Genomic DNA, 27,612 nt, shown 5'->3' with positions numbered 1-27,612 from the left:
CTTAAATAAGAACTGAATATAAACTTAGAAACAAAATATCAACCAATACATTAAAAAGTTAAGCATATGGCAAAAAGCATAAAGCACAAAAGGAAATCACTTCAACACAAACAAACAGGGCAGCACGGTAGCATAGTGGTTAGCACAATTGCTTCACAGCTCCAGGGTCCCAGGTTCGATTCCGGCTTGGGTCACTGTCTGTGCGGAGTCTGCACATCCTCCCCATGTGTGCGTGGGTTTCCTCCATGTGCTCCGGTTTCCTCCCACAGTCCAAAGATGTGCAGGTTAGGTGGATTGGCCATGATAAATTGCCCTTAGTGTCCAAAATTGCCCTTAGTGTTGGGTGGGGTTACTGGGTTATGGGGATAGGGTGGAGGCGTGGACCTTGGGTAAGGTGCTCTTTCCAAGAGCCGGTGCAGACTCGATGGGCCGAATGGCCTCCTTCTGCACTGTAAATTATATTTAAAATAACATGGATGATTCAAGAACAAAGACCTCGAGCACGAGGTCCAACTTTTAGCGGAATTCTTCACTCTGGTTTAACCCCTCATTTACTTTTATTGGCTTCTAATTCTCAGCTGAGACCTGGTTTGTTCAAATGAATGTATGTTACTTAGAGAATGATTTGTGAATCAAACATTAGACATTACTCAAGATTGACTGGTGCTTATCAAAACTAGCTTAGCGTCTGTGTACGCAGTCTTAGAAAAAGTCCTGCATATGCTTTCCCACATTTTGTTTTGTCTCATAGCTTGGCAGAGACCTTAAGAATTGATTAATTGATTAGACAGAGAACAATACTTTTTCTCAGTGCTGAATACACTGGAATACAATGGTCTCATTATATGAAATATTGACTGAGTTCCAACAAGCAAGACACTTTTAATATTTTTGCCTCTTAGCTACATGTATTCAACTAGTACCTATATGAATAAAACTAGACGATATCAGACAGTGTCCCCGGGCCGGGATCGAACCAGGGTCCTCAGTGGCATGAAGCAGCAGAGCTAACCACTGCACCACCGTGTCGCCGAGGTTTCCAGATATTGAAGATATCAAGGGATATGGGGAATAATGTGGGAAAATGGTGCTGAGATCGATCAGCCAATGATCTGATTGAATGATTGAGCAGGCTCGATGGGCCCAATAGCCAACAGCAGCTCCTATTTGTTATGATCTCTGTCTCCAGGACATGAAGCAGTGAACATGGATCTGTCAATCACCCTGAATCAGCACCTTCAAGAGAATTAGGAGGATGAATATTAGATACAGAATGGAGAGCGAGTGTGTTGGATGGGGATTTACAGCTTTGGTGGATCGAGAGGGGAAAGAATGTTCCATAGAAACTAGAATTGTCTGTTCTGAATTTATATCCTGTATGACTTTTGTAAATTGTTTTTACAGGATATTAGAAGAGGAGGATTGACAGACAAAACCTCAAATGTCATGTTTAGATCTGACAGTCATTCGATTCATCGGGATCTAAATATCATCAGCCTTTGTATCTAGAAGGACAAATATTTGCCTGATCTGTCGGCTTCAAAAGATTTTGAACATTTCTGTGACTGTAAAAGCATCAAGACCGCCCCCCCCCCCCCCCCCCCCGAGTGAGAGAGTTCCAGAGCACTGACTGTTGCAAGAGCTTTAACCAATTACACATTGTGAAAAAACATCACACCATTTACAGCGGAGAGAGACTGTACACGTGTTCTGTGTGTGGACGAAGCTTCAACTGATTGTCCAAACTGTTGTGACATAAGGTATCCCAAAACATGGAGAAACCATGGAAATGTGGGGACTGTGGGAAGCGATACAGATTCCCATCTGTGCTGGAAGCTCATCGACGCATTCACACCGGGGAAAGGCCGTTTACCTGCTCTGTGTGTGAGAAGGGCTTCACTCAGTTATTCTGTCTGCAGGCACATCAGCGAGTTCACACTGGGGAGAGGCCTTTCACCTGCTCTCAGTGTGGGAAGGGATTCAGACATTCATGCACTCTACAGAAACATCAGCGAGTTCACACTGGGGAGAGGCCGTTCACCTGCACTCAGTGTGGAAAGGGATTCGCACAATTATCTAGCATGCAGACACATCAGCGAATCCACACTGGAGAGTGGCCGTTCACCTGCTCTCAGTGTGGGAAGGGATTCACTCAATTATCCAGCCTGCAGACACACGAGCGGGTTCACACAGGGGAGAGGCCGTTCACCTGCTCTCAATGTGGGAAGGGATTCACTCAGTTATCACATCTGCAGAGACACCAGCAGGTTCACACTAGGGAGAGGCCATTCACCTGCTCTCAGTGTGGGAAGGGATTCACTCACTTATGCAACCTGCAGACACACCAGCGAGTTCACACTGGAGAAAAACCGTTCACCTGCTCTCAGTGTGGGAAGGAATTCAGACATTCATCCACCCTGCAGAAACATCAGCGAGTTCACACAAGGGAGAGGCCGTTCACCTGCTCTCAGTGTGGGAAGAGTTTCGCTCAGTTATCTAGTTTGCAGACACACCAGCGGTTTCACACTGGGGAATGGCCGTTCACTTGCTCTCAGTGTGGAAAGGGATTCGCTCAATTATCCAACCTGCAGACACACCAGCGAGTTCACACTGGGGAGAGGCCGTTCACCTGCTCTCAGTGTGGGAAGGGATTTACTCACTTATGCAACCTGCAGAGACACCAGCGAGTTCACACTGGAGAGAAGCCGTTCAGCTGCTCTCAGTGTGGGAAGGGATTCACTCAGTTATCCACCTTGCAGACACACCAGCGAGTTCACACTGGGGAGAGGCCGTTCATCTGCACTCACTGTGGGAAGAGATTCATTGTTTCCTCTCAACTGCTGAAACACCAACAAGTTCACATGTGATTACAGAAGTTCAATTCTTCTGTTCTGTTTCTGTTGTCAAGTACATTCAGGACTTCAGTTTGTTCATTCTGTTGGTTGGTCAATGGGGCTGGTTGGACGATTTCGTTCTGCTAGACTGGCCATTTTCACGACTTTACCTCCAGTGGACCGATGCTCTTTGAGCCTTTTTGCAATTACCTGGCTTCAGATTTCACAAGAATCACAGATTGAAAGTGTGTTTGGGAGTTAAAAGATATTTAGTTCGCATTTCTGTTTGGAACCCCCCAAAGCATGCCATGTTGCCATGTACATGGGCTATGGTGCTTACATGGCTCTTTTGTTTAATTTATCAGGCATTTCTCACAGAATAAAACTCAAAAAAAAGGAGCTGCTTGTCTGTGGTAGATTGGGACAGTACAATAAAAAGGGGATAAAGCCGTACGGGGGGCTAAACAGAAAACGTTCGGCGGTGGAAAGAGTTTGGCGTGTGTTCAGAGGTCCCAGATAGGGGTCAGCCAGCATGATCACATCCATGGATCTGCACAGAAAAGGTCCAACCAATGTGATGAATGTTGGAATTTCAGATATATTGTACTATATATATTTGCTGCAGTGAGGGTTAAAATCCTGGGTTAGTGTGTGTGACTGATGCAGTCATGTTTATAAAAATCCTGGTTTAAAACACTGCTCGGCTTTTTGGAGACAGGTGCAACTAAAGCATCGTAAAAGCTTGGGTTCGTGGACCTTTGTTTATATAAAGAAGGTTCCCTTGCGAGTAGGTAATTAGAGACATTTGTGTAAACATAAATAATAAGATGGGATTTGAGTGGGATGAGGATGATGTAACTAATGGGAGGTGTTAGGGTATCAGGCATCTAGCAGGCCGGCAGAGTTTTAGTTGTTTGGATGGAAGGCAAGTTGAGAAACAGTTTCTGAAGAATACAGTCAGAGAGTGTGCATTATTCTGAGGGTGCTCAGGTCTCTCTCTTCAAACAGTCTCAAAAGATCTCTATCCAATATTAGCAAGTAGGTTTGGGTCTGCTAACGGCATTTAAACGTGGATTTAAACCAGAAATGGGAGATGTTTGAGTGGAGATAAAGATAGCAGTTGAGGGATATTTTTTAATTGTATTGTTAAGCCTTGTTCAATGGGTAGTTGTAAGCTATTTTCTTTGTGATGCTAAAATTATTAATACTGTGTTAGTAATAAACTTTGTTGTAATCTATCATAATGCTACTTATGTGTGAAATCACTCCTGGAGCTAAGTATCCTTTCCTCGCAGTCTTACAAATTGAATAAAATATTGGGGTTTCTGTCCGGTATCCCAGCAACTGTTGGGGTCTGATCCGGGATCGTACTACCGGATGGAACTTATAAGGCCAAGGCTAGATTAGTGGTTCGGGGATTTGAAGAACCCTTAGGAGTTAAAGAGGTTAGAGTGGACACGTTCACAGTAGTAAAGTTAATTTGATTTTTATTGTTACTTTTCACACCGCTTTCCTGCGAATGCAAGTCAATAGATATAAAAGCTACATTTCTGCGGGGGATCACCTCCAGGGAGCAGTGTTTCTGAAGGTGCCAGATATAGGAAGATTTTGGAAGTTAAATAAGTATGGCTTTGTTTTGAATGATGTTTCAGAGTTTCTCAGATCGGTTTTGTTCAAGTCGGGTTGTCTCTACCTGAAGGCAGAAGCTGCCGTGCTTTATTGGTACCATGGCGGGAAACTCTCGGGCATCTTTATGATGCATGTTGAATACTGCCTATGTGGTGGTACTCGTGAGTTCCAAAACATGTTGAAGGGGGAGGGTCCTGAGATGAGAACCCTTAAAACCATATAGCTAGGATAATACTAGAATAGCTCTACATAAGTTAGTTTATTGTGGACTGAAACTAACCATCAAACATATATCCAGTAATGATTATTAACCACTAAACATATATTCTTAGAACATAGCAGTAACAAGCATTTAAATTCTCGCTAATAGTAAAGGCTGCAGTGTATGATGGGAATTAAAATAGCTAACTTGACCACATTCCTAAGACAGACAGAATCAGACAGAAATAATGAGGTCAGCAGAAACAGATCCAGAGGAAGCAGTTCTTATCAGCAACCCCAAACATCTCATACGCAGACAGGCAATCGTACAGCTAGGAACCACACTATGATAAGAAGAAATGGGAGTGAGGGAGAGCAAAGGACAGCTTATGCGAGAGTCTTAAATAACAGATGGCCAGTGGATGGGACATGACGACATCATGAGCTGATCACACAGTTACCATGCTGTCCAAAGTAAAATTCATTGGTCAAGGTATAATCTATAGCTACAAGGATTGGACCGAGTCCAGCTGAGCCAGGGCTACTGATTTTTGGAAATTGTATAACTGTTGAACCTAAATCAATGTAAAGCAGAGTGGTTTTGGCATTTATCCAAATCACTGTCCCTGGTACGTTGAACCGAGCTTAGAAAGTAAAGCCGTCTTAACCAGAGTTGCTGTCTCCACGAGCCTTTGTTTAGCTGAACTGCAATTAGGTGGGGAGATTCCTCATGTAAAAGCCAGCTCAATACTCAGTCTCTGAAAACGCTCCTACAGATGTTACTGACAGGATCAGAACAACATTTAAGCTTTGGAGTCAGGCTTTTCAGACCTTGAAGTAAATTGGATTAGAAATCAGGCAGTGTGGGTCTGATGTGACTTTACATTAACAATCTCAGGGAGGCAGTATGAACCCTGTCACAGTCAATGGGGCCGGGGCCTCACAGAAAGATGATGATGTTTCCAAAGTTGGGACTGAGCTGCTGCAAAGTTGAATTGGCCAATTGGATTGGCTGGGCACACAGATACAAGTTTTGATGTTTTTGAGCTGAGTTCTGTAATGAAACGTCCAAAGGTTGAGGACATTTAACAGGCGAACAAAACATTTAAAAAATACAAGATGGAAAAATGTGTGCTGAAATTTCCATCTTTGCATGAGCCTCAGAATATAAAATGGATTGTTTTTAGTGATGCCTCTCACTCGCATGAGCATGCAAGAACACTATTCACGACGCCCGATGTTGCTCTTGTTTGGCCTTGTTCCGCACTGTAACCAATCACTATTTGTTGATGCACCTCTGTCAATGTACTCTGTCAATTATTCTTTTGTCTACTATGTACTGTATACGTTCCCGTGGCTGCAGAAAAATACTTTTCACTGCACTTCGGTACATGTGACAATAAATATCAATCAATCAATCAACGTCTCAGTGCCTGTACACGCAGTCATGTTTAAAAATCTCTTTCAGCAGTCATAAAATCTGCACAGTGCAGGAGGCCATTCGGCCCATCAAGTCCGTACCAACACTCTGAAAGAGCACCCTATCTAGACCCAAGGCACCACCGATCCCTGCAACCGTTGGACACGAAGTGGCAATTTAACATGGCCAATTCACCTCATCTGCTTATTGTTGGACTGTGGGAGGAATCCGGAGGAAACCCACACAGGCACCGGGAGAAGGTACAATCTCCACACAGTCACCCAAGGTCGGAACTGAACCCAGGACTCTGGTGCTGTGATGCAGCAGTGCTAACCACTGAACCACCCAGAGGATGGGCAGCACAGTAGTTATCACTGTACTGCACAGCTCCAGGGACCCGGGTTTGATTCCTGGCTTGTGTCACTGTCTGTGCGGAGCCTGCACGTTCTCCCTATGTCTGCGTGGGTTTCCTCAGGGTGCTCCGGTTTCCTCCTACAAGTCCCGAAAGACGTGCTGTTGGGTGAATTGGACATTCTAAATTCTCCCTCTGTGTACCCGAACAGGCACCGGACTGTGGCAACTGGGGGCTTTTCACAGTAACTTCATTGTAGTGTTAATGTAAGCCTACTTGTGACACTAATAAAGATTATTAAAATAACAGACAAACATTTCTCCTTCTGGATTCAAAGGTCAATGATATTCAGCTCCCATGAATCAAGATGCTCTGTCAGATCTTGACGTGATGTTTGGTGTGAAATTTCTGTCTTTCCCTTCTAATATCCTGCAAAAGGAGTTTACAAAAGCCATCACTGTTAGTGAAGGATACCCGACAGAATGTGAAATTCTATCCTATTGTAAGACCTGGGTTTGGCTCCAATCGCAATTGTAATCCTCAAATCAATGACACATCAAAATGGGTTGTGAAAGTTACCCAAAAGGAAGCTGCAGCTCCTGACTAGTTACAGACCATTCCGGGCACAAGAATGTCATCACAGAATTTATTAAGTTAATTGTAATAAGTACAAAATCACAATATTTAAGACAGTGGATCAGTCTGTTTATTCTCAATCATCAGCTTTCGACGTCCGGGTGACTGTGGTGCTGTCTCTTGTTCTGTTGACTGAAATCTATCTTCTTGCTTCATGTTGTGTTGCGCACCGAGCTCCAGAGAATTGTAGCTCATTAACCCTTTCCAGCAACTACCTCTAAATGGTGCAAGAATAATGCCTGATTGGTCTCTGAAGGATGATGGCCACCTTGCCGATGTCACTTCCCATTAACTTGGTCACCTTGCTGATGTCACTTCCCATTAACTTGGTCACCTTGCTGATGTCACTTCCCATTAACTTGGCCACCTTGCTGATGTCACTTCCAAGTAACTCCAATTGGAAGTGCCCAGGATCTCAGTGACTTGTGGTAACATCTTTTTCTTTATTACTGTCCCCTGTTGTTTTATTAAGTTTATAGCTTTTCCACTGAGATAACAAGGAAACACAAGATAAATTGTGTCTCCATACTTGTAATAAGAGTGTGGTGTCACTTTATGATTGATGTTCGTCAGGCTCATCGCCCTAACTGATACCAGAAGAATTCCACACAGTTCAGAAGGAGGTCATTTGGCCCATCAAGCCTGCATCTCTCCTCTGAAAGAGCACCCCACCTCGGCACACTCCCCCGCTCTGTAACCCTACCTAACCTACGCATCTTTGGACACTAATTTAGCACTGCCAATCCACCTAAACGGCACATCTTTGGACTGTGGGAAGGAATCAGAGGACCCAGAGGAAACCATGCAGACAAGGAGAAAGAGCAAACTCCACACAGACAGTCACCTGACTAGTTACAGACCATTCCGGGTGCAAGAATGTTGTCACAGAATTTATTAAGTTAATTGTAATAAGTACAAAATCACAATAATTAATGAAGTCAGTGGATCAGTCTGTTCACTCTGGATCACCAGCTCTCGACTTCCGGGTGACTGTAGTGATGTCTCTAGTTCTGTTCACCAAAGTCTATCCTCTTACTTAATGTTGTGTTGTGCACCGGACACCAGAGAATTGTAGCTCATATACCCTTTCTAGCAACTACCTTTATACATGGTCAGTAGTATCCTGCAGTTCTGATTGGCCCAAGCAACACATGATCAGTCCCTGATTGATTGAATGGTGCAGAATAAATGTCTGATTGGTCTGTAAAGGATGTTGGTTACCTTGCTGATGTCACTTCCCATTAACTTGGTCACTTTGCTGATGTCACTTCCCATTAACTCCTAATTGGTTGCCCAGGATCTCAGTCACTTGTGGTAACATCCTTTTACTTAGGTTTTAATTTTTTTTTATCCCATTCTTAAAGTTGCAAAGCCAATTCGCAGAGTGGACAGGGCAAGGCCTTAATCCATCTCAACGCTCACTCCAAAAACCAATTCAAATTTATGGTCTCCATAAGAGAGACATACAAGATCCAAGCTGACAAGGAAACATTGCATCTTATCTTGGGTTTGGTCTGACGCTTGATTTTAACCAAAAGGTCGAGAAGTGATTGCTCTTCCCTGCTGTTGAATTAATTTTCTAGCTTTTTCCTACTGTAATTTGTGTGTCTACGTGCTTGGAAAAGAGGATATGTGGTGTCACTTCCTCAGGATTGATGTTCGTCAGGCTCATGTCCTAACTGATACATCGCAAGTGTTATGTGTAACTTCTCAGTGACTGCTGATGCTTGAAGCAAGTCACTTAAATACAAATAACTAAAAGCACAAGAGATACACAAACTTAAACTAATACAGCAATTGCTATAGAACATTGAAAATAAACCCATAAAGGTGATTGATGTGCTAAAGTTCAAGTAGCAAGATACACATTACAAAATACCATTTTCTATTCATAAATTACATGTTCATAAGAAATAAAAGTCACAGAAACTACATAACTACCACACCATTGCAGAAACTGATAATAAAACTCACACTAATGCAGAAAATCTGTGTACTCTTTGAAGGAAATTGTTTTAAGTTAAAAAGTGAATGCAACTAAAGATGTAGCATTTCTCCAGCATTGACACGTACAATTAAGCTGCAGGAAACATCGCATGTATCTCCTAATCCTGCCACAAAATGTAACACAGATTCTCATTCAGCATCAGTCCTGTGGTAAAACTATAAAATGTCATTATTTTTTAGCTTCAGACAATGTGGCACAAGTTGCTTGTCAAGGAGGAGTGCACCTGAATACAGAAACTCACATATTACAATACCGTATTGAGTGAACTGATTCATACACTTTGATTCTGTGATAACTGAACATAACTAAACCAAAACTATTAAAATTAATAAACACAGACTGCCCGACAATATTATGATCACTGTTACCTAGATGTTACCTAAACACCAGGTGTTTAGTGATTAATCTGCTCTCACTGCACATTGAGATCTCAGATAGACTGCTCTATAAGATAATAATAATCTTTATTGCACAAGTAGGCTTACATAGAAGGAACTGCACAAAGAAATTCTCCTCAAAAAATCTTTATGAACCCATGTTCCAGGCTACCTTTCCAATCTGATTCTCCCAGAACTGATACCTGTGGAATCCCACTGGTTATAAGTCGCCAAACTGAAAAAGAACCCCTTACCCCACTTGCCGTTTGCTGCCTGTTATCCAACTCTCTACCCATGTCAATATACCACCTCCAATACCATGGGCTCTTATCTCATGACTTCACCTTTTGTGACGTACCTTGTTAAAACACTTCTGGAAGCCCAAAGACATCACATCTACTGTTCCCCTCTATTAACTCTGGTTGAGACTTCCTCGAAAAACTCTGATAAGTAAGTCAGGCACAGTTTCCCTTTCATGAAGCCATGCTGACTGACTCTGCTTGATTAGATTATCATTTTCCAAAGCTGCTGCTATTACTTCCTTAATAATTAATTCCAACAGAGGTGACACGGTGACGCACTGCTGCCTCACAGCGCTTAAGATCCAGGTTCACTCCCGGCTCTGGGTCACTGTCTATCTGGAGTTTGCACATTCTCCCCGTGTCTGCATGGGTCTCACTCCCACAACACAAGATAGGTGAATTGTCCATGCTAAATTTCCCCTTTTTTGGAAAGAAAAGAATTGGTACTCTAAATTTTAAATAAATAAATAATTCATTCCAATATTTCTTCAAAAATAAATCTTTGCCATATAGTTACCCACATGTTGCCTCCCTCTCTTTTGAATAGCAGTATCCCATTGGCAGTTTTCCACCCCTTCAGTAAATCTCCAAGGCAAGGGGGCTGATCTGCCTTTAGCCTCATTAGTTTGTCTAATACTACTTCTCCAGTGATGGTATTTAATTCCTACCCCGTATTCTTTACTATTAATGGGATATTCAAAATATCTTCCACCGTAAAGATTGATACAAAGTAGCTGTATAACTCCTCTGCCATTTCCTTGTTCCCCATAACTAACTCCCAGATTTATTTTCAAAGGGGCCTCTGTGGAGTTGAGGTTACAATCAGATCAGCCGGGAACTTATTGAATGGTGGAGCAGGCTCGAGGGGCCGAGTGCCCTACTCCTGCTCCTAATTCGTAATCACATCCTTTATAATAGATTGTAGTATTTTCCCTCGTACTGATGTCAGGCTAATGGGTCTGTGGTTCCCCGTTTTCTCTCTCTCTCCTTAAAACAAAGAACAAAGAAAAGTACAGCACAGGAACAGGCCCTTCGGCCCTCCAAGCTCGTGCCGACCATGCTGCCTGACTAAACTACAATCTTCTACACTTCCTGGGTCCATATCCCTCTATTCCCATCCTATTCATGTATTTGTCAAGATGCCCCTTAAATGTCACTATCGTCCCTGCTTCCACCACCTCCTCCAGTAGCGAGTTCCAGGCACCCACTACCCTCTGTGTAAAAAACTTGCCTCGTACATCTACTCTAAACCTTGCCCCTCGCACCTTAAACCTATGCCCCCTAGTAATTGACTCCTATACCCTGGGGAAAAGCCTCTGACGATCCACTCTGTCTATGCCCCTCATAATTTTGTAGACCTCTATCAGGTCACCCCTCAACCTCCGTCGTTCCAGTGAGAACAAACTGAGTTTATTCAACCGCTCCTCATAGCTAATGCCCTCCATACCAGGCAACATTCTGGTAAATCTCTTCTGCACCCTCTCTAAAGCCTCCACATCCTTCTGGTCGTGTGGCGACCAGAATTGAACACTATACTCCAAGTGTGGCCTAACTAAGGTTCTATACAGCTGCATCATGACTTGCCAATTCTTATACTCAATGCCCCGGCCAATGAAGGCAAGCATGCCGTATGCCTTCTTGACTACCTTCTCCACCTGTGTTACCCCTTTCAGTGACCTGTGGACCTGTACACCTAGATCTCTCTGACTTTCAATACTCTTGAGGGTTCTACCATTCACTGTATATTCCCTACCTGCATTAGACCTTCCAAAATGCATTACCTCACATACCTTAAATATTGGGGTGACATTTACCACCTTCCAATCTGCAGGAACCATTCCAGAATCTATAGAATTTTGAAAGATGACCACCAATGTATCCACTATCTCTACAGCCACCTCTTTCAACACTCTGGGATGGAGAGCAGCAGCTTTTGGGGATTTATTAACTTCCAACCACATTAATTTCTCCAGTGCTACTTTTTCACTAATACTAATCTCTTTCAGTCCCACATGCTCACTGGTCCCTTGGTTCTCTAGTGTTTTGGGGACGATTTCTGTATCTTCCTCCGTGAAGATAGACACACATTGTTTAGTTTCTCTGTCATTTCCTTATTCCCCATTATAAACTCTCCTGTCTGTCTGGAATGGACCCACATTGGTCTTTGCGAATCTTTTCCTTTTCATATTCCTATAGGGGCTCTTCCAGTCGGTTTTTACGTTTCTCCCCAGTTTGCTTTCATATTCTATTTTCCTCTTTATCAGTTTCTTGATCCTCCTTTGCTGAATTCTAAACCAAGTTCCCAAATCCTCAGGCTCACTACTATTTTGGCCACTTTATGAGCCTCTTCCTTTGATCTAATGGCATCTTTAACTTTTCTTGTTAGTCACGGTTGCATCACTTTTCCTGTTGGGATTTTGTTTCTTAAAGGAATCTATATTTTATATAATTATGTAATAATTCCTTAAATCATAGAATCCCTACAGGACAGAAGGAAGCCATTCAGCCAATCGAGTCTGCAGCGACCCTCTGAAAGAGCACCCTATCTACCCCCCCCCCCCCCCTGTAACCTTTGGACAATTTAGCGTGGCCAATCCACCTAACCTGTACATCTTTGAACTGTGGGAGAAAACCGGAGCACCCGGAGGAAACCCACGGAGACACAGGGAGAACGTACAAACTCCACACAGAGAGGCACCCGTGGCTGGAATTGAACCCGGGTCGCTGACGCTGTGAGGCACAGTGCTAACCACTGTGCCACCGGGCTGCCCAAATGATAGCGATTGCCTGTCTATCATCATACATTTTATTGTAATTTCCCAGTCTACCACAGACAACTTGCCCCTCATACCATAGTGTTGTGTTCTGTGATATAACCGTTGTAATGATGTACACATAATATCTAGTTATTTAGATAGTTTGTTAACAAATACGTGGAAAGTTAACAAAGACGATGGCTACTAAATGAATTCAGTGACTTCTCCTGGAGCTACTCTAAGTGCGACTATCTTCTTGTACGACTTACTACCAACTGGCGGGTGTCTTGAGTCTCCACCTCTATCACCACCAGCTGGTTGGAGGTCGCATTGCTAACTACATACAGAACTGTGCACAGGCATATCACCACATTCCCCTTCCTCTGGAACTGTTAACATTTCTATTCAAATATAAATGTGTCGAACAAAACATGATCTGAATTATCATTTTACACGTCATATATACAGATGCAACTGTGCTTCACACAACATGATATACCTGGTGAACGTGTACCTGGTGCACAGCCTTTTGGACATTCACAACGACATTGCGCTGGTTGGCTTCTGAACTTTTGTCAGCTGCTCGATGTTGTTTAACTTCCGGAAGACCGGTTTTCTGGCTGGTCTTTTTTGTATTATCAGCTTGTCTGCAACTCCAGGAGCAGTCTGCAAAGCCTCGCACTCTGGTGTCTGGGCCGGATCAATGTTCCCAATGTTGGGTGCTGCCCCTTCATTTTGTGTTTGAGCCGGAAATCGTGGCTCACCCTCACTTGACATGATGGTGTGTGGGTCGTCTTTTGCTGAAGAGCCGATTAGTGGCACATCTGGCAGGACGATATATCTTTCGTCTTTCGTTGTAGAACTGCAAGCAGATGCATCCATCTGCTCTTCTATCACGTCTCTCAGTGGAGCGGCCTCGAGTATTGGGGAGTCCACTGCAGGAACCATATCATGGGCATGAGATGATTCACCGAATGCCTCTGCAGCCAGTTTCTCCAGAATGGGGATGATTTCTTAGTTGCCAGCCTGTTCACAGTTGAGTTACTGTCATCTGATGTGTCCGCTACTGCAATCTCACTTTCAGCCTCCGCATACGCCATCTTACAGTTTTTACACTTATCGGTATCCTGCACAGACCGGGTGTGATCACCCTGTCACTCCCGCCAAACCACCGATATAACATTTCATAATCACCCTCATCTAGCTCACCATCTGAGTCTCCACTTTCCTCATCGTACTCATGGTCGTCATAATCATCGTCGTAGTGATCATCATCGGAGTCATTATCACCTGCAATGGTTTTTCCTGTAAAGTACGGCACGACACATGGAATTATTTGTACAGACAAGAAATGACCAATTTCAAAGTCAGCAGCAAGTTTTGCTGCAGAACTTTTATTTCACACTCCATGCTGTGGAACTTCAGGACTGAGGAACTTGAAGAATGAGTCCGTTTTAGTAACTGTTTTACGAGGATTCCGACACTTATGCTTCCGTTTTAACGGTTTTCAGTGTGACATTTTTTTCCTTTCTTCCAGTCGATGTGGCAGCCTGTGCATTCCGGGATTTCTGGTTCATCAAAGAATAAAAAGTCGAACTCGTTTCGGGGCAGCACGGCAGCGTTGTGGATAGCACAATTGCTTCACAGCTCCAGGGTCCCAGGTTCGATTCCGGCTTGGGTCACTGTCTGTGCGGAGTCTGCACATCCTCCCCGTGTGTGCGTGGGTTTCCTCCGGGTGCTCCGGTTTCCTCCCACAGTCCAAAGATGTGCAGGTTAGGTGGATTGGCCATGCTAAATTGCCCTTAGTGTCCAAAATTGCCCTTAGTGTTGGGTGGGGTTACTGGGTTATGGGGATAGGGTGGAGGTGTTGACCTTGGGTAGGGTGCTCTTTCCAAGAGCCGGTGCAGACTCAATGGGCCGAATGGCCTCCTTCTGCACTGTAAATTCTATGATAATCGTCAGGCCAGGATTCCAGCTGGTATACTTTCGTGACTACCTCATTTGTGAAATACTCATTTGGCTCAAACTTAAACTCCAGAGTGAAGCTCATTGGCTGTTCAAGCTCTGAACATTTAACATTCTACATTTTGTAGATGCTTTAATATAGGTTCATCATGCTCCTGTATCATTCCACTGAGTAAATTCACATTCTTAAAGACTGTTAACCAGAATTCTGGAAAGCCCTTTAGCTCTTCCATCTCTTCATCTGGTTTGTCATCCTCCACTTTAACTTTAACTTTCGCTTGTATCTCACCGGACAACTACGTCATTATATCTCGTTGCCAGTCACAATGATCATCCGTCGTAGCACTGCCTGGAATGTACAGCCGTTCAACTAGATTCAGGGCCTCACACGCATCCGCTCCTATGATGGACTCGCGTTCCGTGTTCATAATGGAAAATGGAATGATGTGGCTTCTGTTGTGTATCCATGCTTCGAGGTCACATGCACCTAGCGTCTCAATCTCAATCCCACTGTAGTCTGTCAGCAGTCTCGTTTGATTGACGACTTTCAGTTTAACTCACAGCCGGTGCAAATTGGACAGACCAAGGAGGTTGGCCCTCGCTCCAGTGTCGCGTTTTCATTTTATCAATGTATGATTCAGCCTCACTGGAATTGTCCATCTATCTTCGATGGAATCAGCTTCACCATCACTATTGTCACAACTGGCCTGTAAGACTTCTTCCCTTTTCATAGTCATCATCGTGTCCTTAGTTGAAATCAGATCAATGAAAAACTGTTCTTCAAGGGACATCTCATCGACTGAGTTGACTGATCCTGTTTGGTCCACTGTTGGACACGAAAAGCATTGTTTTGCAAAATTATTTGCACGGCCACACTTGGAACATACTTTCCCAAATGCCGGTCATTGCCATGGCCCATGTCGATTGGCACATTACTGGCATAAGATGACGGACCCGGTCGGCTGCTTAAAATGGCCGCCCATACTGAGACCATGTTTTTTATTCAACTACGTCACAGTGCTGATGGCGCTGGCGTCTTCCTCTAGATTGGTGTAAAAATGTTTCAAGCTGAGCATACTGATCTGCTGTGCGGCTAGCTCACTTGATAGCATTTTGATTTTTGATTTGATTTGATTTATTATTGTCACATGTATTAGTATCCAGTGAAAAGTATTGTTTCTTGCATGCTGTACAAACAATGCATACCATACATAGGGAAGGTAGGTGAGACTGCAAAATATAATGTTACAGTTACAGCAAGGTGTAGAGAAAAGATCAACTTAATAAGAGGTAGGTCCATTCAACTGTCATTTTTATAAATGACAAGTTGTCATTTTTATAAATGACCTGGAGGAGGGCGTAGAAGGATGGGTGAGTAAATTTGCAGATGACACTAAAGTCGGTGGAGTTGTGGACAGTGCAGATGTTACAAGTTACAGAGGGACATAGATAAGCTGCAGCGCTGGGCTGAGAGGTGGCAAATGGAGTTTAATGCAGAAAAGTGTGAGGTGACTCATTTTGGAAGGAATAACAGGAAGACAGAGTACTGGGCTAATGGTAAGATTCTTGGCAGTGTGGATGAGCAGAGAGATCTCGGTGTCCATGTACATAGATCCCTGAAAGTTGCCACCCAGGTTGAGAGGGTTGTTAAGAAGGCGTACGGTGTGTTAGCTTTTATTGGTAGAGGGATTGAGTTTTGGAGCCATGAGGTCATGTTGCAGCTGTACAAAACTCTGGTGCGGCCGCATTTGGAGTATTGCATGCAATTCTGGTCGCCGCATTATAGGAAGGATGTGGAAGCATTGGAAAGGGTGCAGAGGAGATTTACCAGAATGTTGCCTGGTATGGAGGGAAGATCTTATGAGGAAAGGCTGATGGACCTGAGGCTGTTTTCGTTAGAGGGAAGAAGGTTAAGAGGTTACTTAATTGAGGCATACAAGATGATCAGAGGATTGGGTAGGGTGCACAGTGAGAGCCTTTTTCTTCAGGTGATGTCTAGCACAAGGGGACATAGCTTTAAATTGAGGGGAGATAGATATAAGACAGATGTCAGAGGTAGGTTCTTTACTCAGAGAGTAGTAAGGACGTGGAATGCCTTGCCTGCAGCAGTAGTGGACTCGCCAACACTAAGGGCTTTCAAATGGTCATTGGATAGACATATGGACGATAAGGGAATGGTGTAGATGGGCTTTAGAGTGGTTTCACAGGTCGGCGCAACATCGAGGGCCGAAGGGCCTGTACTGCGCTGTAATGTTCTATGTTCTATAAAAGTCTGATGGCAGTAGGGAAGAAGCTGTTCTTGAATCAGTTGGTATGTGGCCTCAAACTTCAGTATCTTTTTTCTGACGGAAGAAGATGGAAGAGAGTATGTCCAGGGTGCGTGGGGTCCTTAATTATGCTGGCTGCCTTTCTGAGGCAGCGGGAATTGTAGATAGAGTCAATGGATGGGAGGCTGGTTTGCATGATGGACTGGGCTACATTCACGACCTTTTGTAGTTCCCTGCAGTCTTGGGCAGAGCAGGTTCAATATCAAGCTGTGATACAACCAGAAAGAATGCTTTTTCTGGTGCATCTGTAGAAATTGGTGAGAGTCGTACTTGTTATGCCAAATTTCCTTAATCTTCTGAGAAAGTGGAGTCGTTGGTGGGATCTCTTATCTATAGTGTCGGCATGGCGGGACCAGGACAGGCTGTTGTTTCTAATTTCAGGTCTTCTTCCCTTAATAACCTCTCATGTACTTTATCATTCGATATCCCGAACACGATCAGGACATGGATCATCGACGACTTTAATGTACTAAAATTGCATGACTGCGCCTTCAGCCGCAAGTCGGTTACAAAGCTACAAAAGATTTGCCAGCTTTTTGGGTACGCGTACGAAATATGTATCATTCAAATGTTTCATTTTTCTTCGGAGTGCAATGCCATTCAAAGTACTTTATTATTTGTGTTGTATATTTCTATTGTTTGAGGAGCTGCTACGGTAAACAGCAACGCAATATGCCTCTCGTCAGGTTGTGCCTGCAGGCCCACGGCTGCAATATAGTCTAAATTGCTGCTTGAAAACGCCAAATTTCGTCTACGTTACCCGAGACGTGAAGCTGGTGGGGTGCTACAAACCTTCCATCTCTAACTTCATAGTCTTTCGTTGCGTTGAGTTGCAGATGGACATAGTTCACCAGGTCGGCGGAAGAATTCTTCTTTTCGTTCTTCAGCCTATTTTGCCCCGTCTTACCGTCATTATCTTGAAATGTTCTGCTTTCCTGGTACCATGTTGTGTTCTGTGAGATAACCGTTATATAACACAAAGCATCTAGTTGTTTAACTAGAAAGATGATTTAACAAACATGTGGAAACATAACTAACAAACTATAACACAGACAATGGCTACTAAATGAATTCAGTGAATTCTCCTGGAGCTACTCTAAGTGCAACTATCTTCTTGTACAACTTACTACTAACTGGCGGCTGTCTTGAGCCACGTGATACACCTCTATCACCAGCAGCTGGTTAAGGTTGCATTGCTAACTATATACAGGACTGATATTGGGCATAGCCCATCTTCACGGCAATGTGGCATGCTTTGGGGGCTTCCAAATAGAAATGGGAACTAAATATCTTCAAACTTCAAAGCACCATTTCATGCTGTGGTCCTCGTGAAACTTGGAATCAGGTAATCGCAACAAGGCTCAAAGATCATCAGTCCACTGGAAGCAAAGTTGTGAGACCGGCCAGTCCAGCAGAAAGAAACCTCCCAACCATCCCCATTGACCAACTGACAGGATGAACAAAATGCAGTCCTGGATGTAATTGACAGTAGGAACAATAACAGCAGAATCCAACCCTGTAATCAATTGTGAAATTCTGGTGCCTCTGTAGGTGCGACGAATCACAATGTTCCTTCCATATTGAGAGCAGATGAATGGCCTCTCCCCAGTGTGAACTCACCAATGTCACCCGAGGTGGGATGAATCACTAATCAGTGCAGGATATTGGCAGCTCCCCGGTGTGAACTCGCTGGTGTACTCGAAGGTTGGATAACTGAGTGAATCCCTTCCCACACACAGAGCAGGTGAACGGCCTCTCCCCAGAGTGAATTCGCTGATGTGTCTGCAGGTGGGATAACCGAGTGTATCCCTTCCCACACTGAGAGCAGATAAATGGCCTCTGCCCAGTGTGAACCCGCTGGTGTGACCGCAGGCTGGATAACTGAGTAAATCCCTTCCCACACTGAGAGCAGGTGTATGGCTTCTCCCCCGTGTGAATTCGCTGGTGTGTCCTCAAGCTGGATAACTCAGTGAATCCCTTCCCACACTGAGAGCAGGTGAACGGCCTCTCCCCAGTGTGAACTCGCTGATGTCTCCGCAGACTGGATAACTGAGTGAATCCCTTCCCACACTGAGAGCAGGGGAACGGCCTCTCCTCAGTGTGAATTGGCTGGTGTGTCCGCAGGTGGGATAACCGAGTGAATCTCCTCCCACATTGAGAGCAGGTGAATGGCCTCTCCCCAGTGTGAACTCGCTGGTGACTCCGCAAGCTGGATAACCGAGTGAATCTCTTCCCACACTGAGAGCAGGTGAATGGCTTCTCCCCATTGTGAACTCGCTGGTGTGTTTGCAGGCTGGATAGCACAGTGAATCTCTTCCCACACTGAGAGCAGATGAACGGTCTCTCCCCAGTGTGAACCTGTTGGTGCGTCCGCAGGCTGGATAATGTAGTGAATCCCTTCTTACACTGAGAGCAGGTGAACGGCCTCTCCCCAGTGTGACTGCGCCGATGAGCTTCCAGCAGAGATGGTACTCTGTATCCCTTCCCACAGTCTGAACATTTCCAAGGCTTCTCCATTCTTTGGGTCTCCTCGTGTCTTTCCAGGTTGGACAATCAATTGAACCTTCATCCACACACAGAACACGTGTACGGTCTCTCCCCGCTGTGAATGGTGTGATGTTTTTTCAGGCTGTGTAACTGGTTGAAGCTCTTTCCACAGTCAGTGCTCTGGAACACTCTCACTCGGGTGTGTGTGTGTCTCGGGGCTTTTCCAGTCACACTGATGGTTAAAATCTTTTGAAGCAAACAGATCAGTCAAACATTTCTCCTTCTCAATTCTAAGGCTGATATTCAGGCCCCGATGAACCGAGCGACTCTGACAGATCCACATGTGAGCTTTGAGATTTCTGTCTGTAATTCCTCCTATTCTAATATCCTGTAAAAACAATTTACAAAAAGCATCATTGTCAGTACAGGATAGAAACTCAGAACAAACAATTCTAGTTTCTCTGGAACATTCTTTCCTCTCTCATTCCCCAAAAGCTGTAAATTTCCATCCCACACACTCTCCCTCCATTCTCACTCTGCTGTGTCTAATATTCACCCTCCCAATTCTCCTAAAGGTGCTGATTCAGGCTGATTGACAGATCCCTGCTCACTGCTCCCTGTCCTGGACACAGAGACCATAACAAATAGGAGCTGCAGTCACCAATCTACCTCAGCACCATTTTCCCCCTATCCCTCGATATCTTCAATATCTAGAAACCTGTCAATCTGTGTCTTGAAAATACTTGATGACTGAGGCTCCACAGTCCTCTGGGGTAGAGACTTCCATCCTCAAGTGAAGAAATCCCTCCTCATCTCAGCTTTCTCTCCATTTCCTGCTGGTTCCCCATAACCCTCAACTCTCTCGTCAATCAGATATCTGTCTGGGGAGGTGGGGGGGAGGGGGGGGGCATGTGATGCGGGCTCGGGAGTAGCTGCTTTTCCACAGGTTCTGCTGCCACTCGCCTATAATCCACCATTTATCCTGATTGCCCGCCACTCGTGTATCTGATTCTTGAATTAATTTTTGTTATCATGTCCCTGGAAGACATCAGGATTAGGTTTGGCAAGGTTATACAGATTCTGAGATTCCCTCGCTCTCTTCTCAAGTGGAATGAATGTAATCCCAACCAATTTAGTCTCTCCTCATATAACAGTCCCGCCATCCCAGGAATCATCCTGGTAAACCTTTGCTGCACTGCCTCCACAGCAAGAAGATCCTTCCTCAGATAAGGACACCAAAACTGCACACAATACTCCAGGTGTGTCCTCGCTAACGCCCTATTCCTGTGCTCAAATCCTCTCACTATGAAGGCCATCATACCATTTACCGTTTTTACTGCCTGCTGCCCTTGCGCACTTACTTTCAGCGACTGATGCACGAGGACACCAAGGTCTCGCTGAGTATCCACCTCTCTCGATTTAAACCCATTCAAATAATAATCTGCCTTCCTATTTTTCCTACAGAAGCGGAGAACCTCACATTTATCCACATTATACTGCATCCACCATGCATGTGCCCATTCACTCAACCTCCAAATCCCACTGAAGCATCTCTGCATCCTCCTCACAGCTCACCATCCCACCCAATTTTGTCATCTGTAAATTTGGAGAGAGTACATTTAGTTCCAGCATCCAAATCATTAATATATAATGTGAACAGTTGTGGGTCCTGGCACAGATCCCTGCGGTACTCCACTAGTCACTGCCCGTCAATCAGAAAAAGACCCATTTAGTCCAACTTTTTGCTTCATGTCTGCTAACCAGCTTTCTATCCATCTCAATTATGCTGAACACTATCAAGAAATCCGTCGATACCTCCAATCATCTTTCTCCGTAGTGAACACAGATGCAAAATACTCATTTAAAACCTCACCTATATCTTCTGGTTCCACACACACATTGCCACGTTGGTCCCGAATGGACCAACCTTATCCTGGTCAACCTCCTTATAAAACAACTTTGGGTTTTCCTTTATTTTACCCGCCAGTGCTTTTTCATGCCCCCTATTCGCTCAAATTTTTTCTTAAGTAACCCCCTGCACTTTCTATATTCCTCAAGGACGTCCGCTTATTTGAGCCCTCCATATTTGCCATGAGCCTCCCTTTTATTCCTTATCCAAGCCTGGATATCCCTTAACACCCAGGGTTCTCTGGCCTTATTGCACCCACCCCTCACGATCATGGGAACATGTTGCCCCTGTACTCTCTCTGTTTCCTTTTTGAATGAATCCCTCAGCACTGTTGCAGATTTTTCTACAAGTAGCTGCTCCCAGTTAACTTTGGGCAGATCCTGTCGTATTTTATTAAAATTGGCCCTCCCCATTCTGCAAAGTATGAGACACGAACTTAAAATTCAGATGTTTCAATTTGATTGGCTTGCTCCTCCTGGGCTTTCCATGAGCGAATTCAATTCAATTTATTCATTTTAATTTGATTATGCGGTCAGTCTGTTGTTGGAATATTTTAGGGTCTGCAACCTGCATTGTTATCCTTGTGTTTTTATATAATCTGACCCTCTTTCCCCACTCGCTGTGCTAACTGGTTGTGCGATTGGTCCGGCATTTCATCCAAAGGCTCCCGTCTCTCAAATATCCTGATCTGCATTAATTCTGCGCTGCGTTGTTCTATTTATGCAGCAATATCTCTTGTTTTGCTCTGTACCCATTTCTCACCAATTTTTTTGTTATTCTGTTGTGTTCATTGTTTGGAAAATAGGAAAAGAAAACAAATAAAAAAATTGTAGAAATCTGTCTAACTCGTCCGTGAATATATTCAATGAGCCCAGCCTCCACTGGTCCCTGTGGAAAAGACTAACAACCCTCTGAGGGAAGAGATGACTGGAAATATATAACATAGATATAGTGCAATATTGCAAGACTAAAAATAATAAATGTACTTTATTACAGAACCATAAATAATATATCTAATCTGTACCATATAACAACAGTAGACATATCTGTGATATTAATTTACTGTCCCTTAAATGCCAGTCATCTCTTGGAGAAACCAGCCCTTTAATTGTGAATATTGGGAAAGAGACCATCCTTTTAGCCAGACAAATAAATGTGTCAAGCTGAGGGAGCAAAGGCTGTCAATGTCTTTAAGAGAGAGAGAGAGAGACCTGGGCCAAGCTTTGCAGAGTCTGCACCCTCCCTGGATTCACTTCCTTTCCCTTCAGTTGCTGCAAGTGACCAATTGAAGGTGAGAATGAGAAAAGAACTGGAAAGGGGGAGAAAAGAAAGTGTTTTACTCACAGAGGTTGGAGACAGGCGGAGGTTTCAGTCTGTGTGAAGCTCGCTCATCAGTCACACACAGCCCGCGCTGTGATTGGCTGGTGGACCAGAGTCCTTCCGGTCCTCCGATTCTTCTCATTGGTCACGATCTCCGCTGGCATGTCGAGCGTGGTGGGGGGTAACCCAACCCTTTCTGCACATGCGCAGCTTCCCCGTTTTCTTGGACATGCGCAGTCCCGGGTCTGGGGGAGATCACCGAGCGGCTTCTGGCTCTGGCCGGAGCCGTCAGCCGGTTGCCTGGAAACCTCGTCTGGAGGAGGTTCTGTTGTCGGGTTTTGCTCCCACAATCGACAGTAAATTAATATCAGAGAAATGTCCAGTGTTGTTAAATGGTGCAGATTAGATATATTATTGATGGTTCTGTAATGAAGTATATTTATTATTATTTCCAGTTGTGTAACATTGTGCTGTAGCTACGTTATATATTTCCAGTCATCTCCTCCCTCAGAGGGTTGTTAGTCTCTGGATTTCTCTTCCACAGGTACCAGTGGAGTCTGGGGGACACTGAATATATTCACCGCTGAGTTGGACAGATTTTTTTTTAAAAGAAATATTTTATTGAGGTAGTTTTGGTCTTACAACAAAATAAACAATGTACATGAATCTATAAGCATAGTGCAAAAAGCCTTCTCCCTCCCTTGCAGTTCCCACCTTTATTAACCCCCTACTCTAAGCTAAACTAACCCATCCCCGCCCCCTTCTGCTGACGATTAATTTTCCGCAAACAAGTCGACGAACGGTTGCCACCTCCGGGTGTACCCTAACACTGACCCTCTCAAGGCGAACTTGATTTTCTCCAGAGAAAGCTAGCCTTGTCCGACGGCCCGGTCTCCGATTTCGGGGGCTTTGAGTCCCTCCAAGCTAATAGTATCTGTCTCCGGGCTACCAGGGAAGCAAAGGCCAGAACGTCTGCATCTTTCTCCTCCTGGATTCCGGGGTCTTCCGACACCCCGGAAATTGCCACCTCTGGACTCAGCGCCAGCCTTGTTTTTAACACCGTGGACATGACATCTGCAAACCCCTGCCAAAATCCCCTAAGCTTCGGACATGTCCAGAACATGTGGACATGGTTCGCTGGCCCTCCCACACACCTTGCACACCTGTCTTCCACCCCAAAGAATCTGCTCATCTGGGCCACTGTCATGTGAGCCCGGTGAACGACCTTAAATTGTATCAGGCTGAGCCTGGCACATGTTGTGGACGCGTTGACTCTATTCTACGCGTCCGCCCATAGACCATCCTCTATCTCTCCTCCCAGCTCCTCCCACTTGCGTTTCAGCTCCTCGTTCTGTGTCTCCTCTGACCCCATAAGTTCCTTGTAAATGTCAGAGACGCTCCCTTCTCCCACCCACCCTCTGGAAGCTACCCTGTCCTGAATCCCTCTTGGCGGTAGGAGCGGGAAGGTTGACACCTGTCTGTGTAGGAAGTCCTGCACCTGCAGGTACCTGAAATTGTTTCCCCTCGTCAACCCAAACATCTCCTCCTGCACCCTCATACTCGGAAAGCTCCCCTCTATAAACATATCCCCCATCCTCTCAATCCCTGCTCTGCGCCATATCCAGAACCCCTCATCCATACTTCCCGAGGCAAACCGGTCATTACAGATTGGGGACCAGACCGATGCTCCATCTGCTCCCACATGTCTCCTTCATTGCCCCCAGACTCTCAGGGCTGCCACCACCACGGGACTGGTGGAGTACCAGTCCGGCGGGAACGGCAGAGGTGCAGTTACCAATGCCCCCAGACTGGTGCCCTTGCAAGAAGCCGCTTCCATACGCTCCCATACCTCCCTGCACCACCCACTTACCGCTATATTCGCCGCCCAGTAATAGTTACTAAAATTTGGCAGCACCAGCCCACCCTCTCCCCGACTCCGCTCAAGCATTACCTTCCTTACTCGTGGGTCTTGCCCACACAAACAAAGCCAGTGATCACTTTGTTGACCCGTTTAAAAAAGGACCGCGGAATAAAAATGGGGAGACACTGAAATACAAACAGGAATCTCGGGAGGACCGTCATCTTCACCGTCTGCACCCTCCCAGCTAGTGACAACGGAAGCGCGTCCCATCTCCGAAAATCGCCCTTCATTTGGTATACTAGTTGGGCCAGATTCAATTTATGCAGCTGGTCCCATTCCCACACCACTTGGATGCCTAGATACCTAAAGTTTCCCCCTACTAATCTAAACGGCAGATCCCCCAATCGCCTCTCCTGTCCCCTCGCCTGGACCGCAAACATCTCACTTTTCCCCATATTTAGCTTATACCCCAAAAACCGGCCAAATTCCCCTTGAATCCTCATGATTTCTTCCATCCCCAATTGGGTCCGATACATACAGAAGCAGGTCGCCTGCATAAAGTGAGACTCTGTGCTCCACCCCCCACGCCCCCCCCCCCTCCCCCCCCCCCCCCCCCCCCCCACCCCCGGACCAGCCCATTCCAGCATCTTGAGGCTCTCAAACCAATTGCCAGCGGCTCTATAGCTAGCACGAACAGCAGTGGGGAGAGGGGGCGTCCCCGTCTCTTCCCCCTGTGCAGTGAGTTGGACAGATTTCTGATAGGTTTGTTCGAATCACTAGCTTTCGGAGCACTGCTCCTTCCTCAGGTGAATGAAGAGGTGGGTTCCAGAAACATATATAGACAAAGTCAATATTGTAAGATGATACTTTGAATGCGAGTCTTTGCAGATAATTAAGTCTTTACAGATCCAGACGGAGCAACTGGAGAGAGGGGTAACCCCAGGTTAAAGAGGTGTGAATTGGCTCAAGCCAGGACAGTTGGTAGGATTTCGCAGGCCAGATGGTGAGGGGTGAATGTAATGCGACATGAATCCCAGGTCCCGGTTGAGGCCGCACTCCTGTGTGCGGGACTTGGCTATAAGTTTCTGCTCGGCGATTCTGCGTTGTCGCACGTCCTGAAGGCCCCCTTGGAGAATGCTTACCCGGAGATCAGAGGCTGAATGCCCTTGACTGCTGAAGTGTCCCCCGACTGGAAGGGAACATTCCTGCCTGGCCACTGAGTGTGTGTGGAGATTGTAATGTGTATATGCGGCTGCAGCTTGTCAATCACGGACCCGCCGAATCCCGCACCATTTCTCATTGGAATGAATTGTGTTGCATGTGGTGCTGGCCCCTCAACAGTAGCTGACTCCGTCCAGGTTTGGCACTGGCTTTGCTGTCGCAAGTCCATGAATCCTGCCCCGGCTTCAACACTTCGTCTCAAGAACGGAGAATCCCACCCAGGACGTCCAAAGTGCTTTACAGTCAATGAAGTACTTTTGAAGTGTAGTCACTGTTGTAATGTAGGAAACGCAGCAGCCAATTTACACACAGCAAGATCCCACACACAGCAATGTGCTAATGAGCAGATGATGTGTTTTTAGTGATGTTGATTGAGGGATAAATATTGACCAGGACACCGGGGATAACTCCCCTGCTCTTCTTCAAAATCGTGGCTGTGGGAACTTTTACACCCACCTGAGAGGGGCAGACAGGGCCTCAGTTTAACATCTTATTTGAAAGAAGGAAACTCTTGACGGTGCAGCACTCCCTCAGTGCTGGGGTGTGTAATTGTGTGATGGTCCTCAGATCCCTGGACTGGGATTTGAACCCACAACCTTCTGATTCAGAGGTGAGAGAGCTGCCCACTGAGCCACGGCTGACACTAGGGACAATACATAGTTAGAATGGGAAAGTTGGACTTCTAATGGCGGCCATGTGCAGAGCAGTTGCACAAAAGGTGGCTCTTGTCTAGGAACTTCCGTTTTGACCTTTCAACTCCTCCATACAGGCACCAAAAGGGCAAAACATTCCCAAACTAGCGCCTCGTCGCCCCCCCCCCCCCCCCCTTCCGTCCACTGCGGGGCCAACTAAAATCCAGCTGTAAAGGCAGTGAAAGAAAGGAGAAGGAAACCACAACCTTGGAGCAGTGAAGCACGCGTGGCAGCCCAGACGCGGCCACGGCTGACCCCATGGAATCACCAGCGCAAACCCCGGCAATGATGGAAAAGTTGATGGAGTTCCTCACAACTGAGCTCCAGAGGCAGAGGGGAGAGACGAAGGAGGACCTCTTGGCGGCAGTGGGGTCAGCAATAGGGACCGCGATGGCCCCCATAAAGGAGGCAAGGGGCTGAGTGGAGCGGAGGCTGGAGGCCCAAGGGACAACAGTGCGGGACCGATAAAAAGCCGCCACAGAACGGAGGTCGGTCCGCTGCGCTCAAAGCTGAGGTGACGAGGCTGGTCAAGACCCAGAAGATACTGAAAGAAAGAGCTGACGACCAAGAAAACAGGTCCCGCCGGCAGGACCTGCGGATCGACGGGCTACTGGCGGGCACGGATCGGAGGAACCGCACAGATAACGTAGCATTGACACTCAGAAAGCTGGTCGGGGAGCAAAGATTCGCCAAGCCCCCAAGAGGTGGACAGCGCCCACAGGTCGCTCCGGCAGCAGCCCAAGGCAGGGGAACCACCCCAGGTGGTGACAGTGAGGGGCCTCAACAGGCCAGTGAAAAGGTTCATAGTCTTCGCCATCTCAAAAGCCTGAGGGTGGATGTAGCCTTCTTACAAGAGACGCACCTGAGAGCGGGATTGGCTGAGGGTAAGGGAAAGCTGGGTGGGATAGTGCCGTACTACGTGACAAAATTGTAGCGTTCACAGTGATGAGCATGGTGACGGACCCAGGAGGATGATTCGTAGTGGCCAGTGGGACCTTGGAAGTGGCCCCGGTAGTTCTGGTAAATATTTACCCCCCCCAAACTGGGGCGCCCACAGAGTTTGTCAAGAAAACAATGGCAAAAATCCAGAACTTAGGCACCCACCAACTCATCAGGGGGGGTGGCGTATCTCAACTCAATGTCAGCAAAACTAAGGAGTTGATTATTGACTTCAGGAAGCAAAGTACTGTACACACCCCTGTCAGCATCAACGGGGCCGAGGTGGAGATGGTTAACAGCTTCAAATTCCTCGGTGTGCACATCACCAACAATCTGTCCTGGTCCACTCACGTTGACGCTAAGAAAGCACAACAGC

At 45.7% G+C, this 27,612-nt stretch overlaps 2 protein-coding genes across 2 annotated transcripts in view; one reads left to right on the top strand and one right to left on the bottom strand.

The window, feature by feature from the left end:
* Nucleotides 1–27,612, top strand: part of LOC140418071 (uncharacterized) — a 41,218-nt gene that overhangs the window by 1,275 nt on the left and 12,331 nt on the right. The window contains exons 2-3 of the mRNA XM_072501496.1: nucleotides 1,405–2,863; nucleotides 8,437–8,579. Of these exons, the coding sequence (XP_072357597.1) occupies nucleotides 1,773–2,863; nucleotides 8,437–8,579 (1,234 nt within the window). The 5' untranslated portion in view covers nucleotides 1,405–1,772. The remainder of the gene's footprint in view (nucleotides 1–1,404; nucleotides 2,864–8,436; nucleotides 8,580–27,612) is intronic.
* Nucleotides 7,069–22,592, bottom strand: LOC140422527 (uncharacterized). Its single transcript, XM_072507550.1, has 2 exons — nucleotides 22,548–22,592; nucleotides 7,069–19,682 (listed from the first exon to the last, which is right to left on the bottom strand). Exon 2 carries the CDS (start codon nucleotides 19,322–19,324, stop codon nucleotides 18,455–18,457), a length of 870 nt encoding a protein of 289 aa, XP_072363651.1. The 5' UTR covers nucleotides 19,325–19,682; nucleotides 22,548–22,592; the 3' UTR covers nucleotides 7,069–18,454.

This window comes from Scyliorhinus torazame, chromosome 5 (assembly GCF_047496885.1).
Source record: "Scyliorhinus torazame isolate Kashiwa2021f chromosome 5, sScyTor2.1, whole genome shotgun sequence".
NCBI lineage: Eukaryota > Metazoa > Chordata > Chondrichthyes > Carcharhiniformes > Scyliorhinidae > Scyliorhinus > Scyliorhinus torazame.
This window is presented reverse-complemented; position numbering and strand designations above follow the sequence as displayed.

What these genes read in the sequence shown, in the direction of transcription:
- LOC140422527 (XM_072507550.1), bottom strand. Translation starts at nt 19,324, where the DNA reads ATGGAGAAGCCTTGGAAATGTTCAGACTGTGGGAAGGGATACAGAGTA.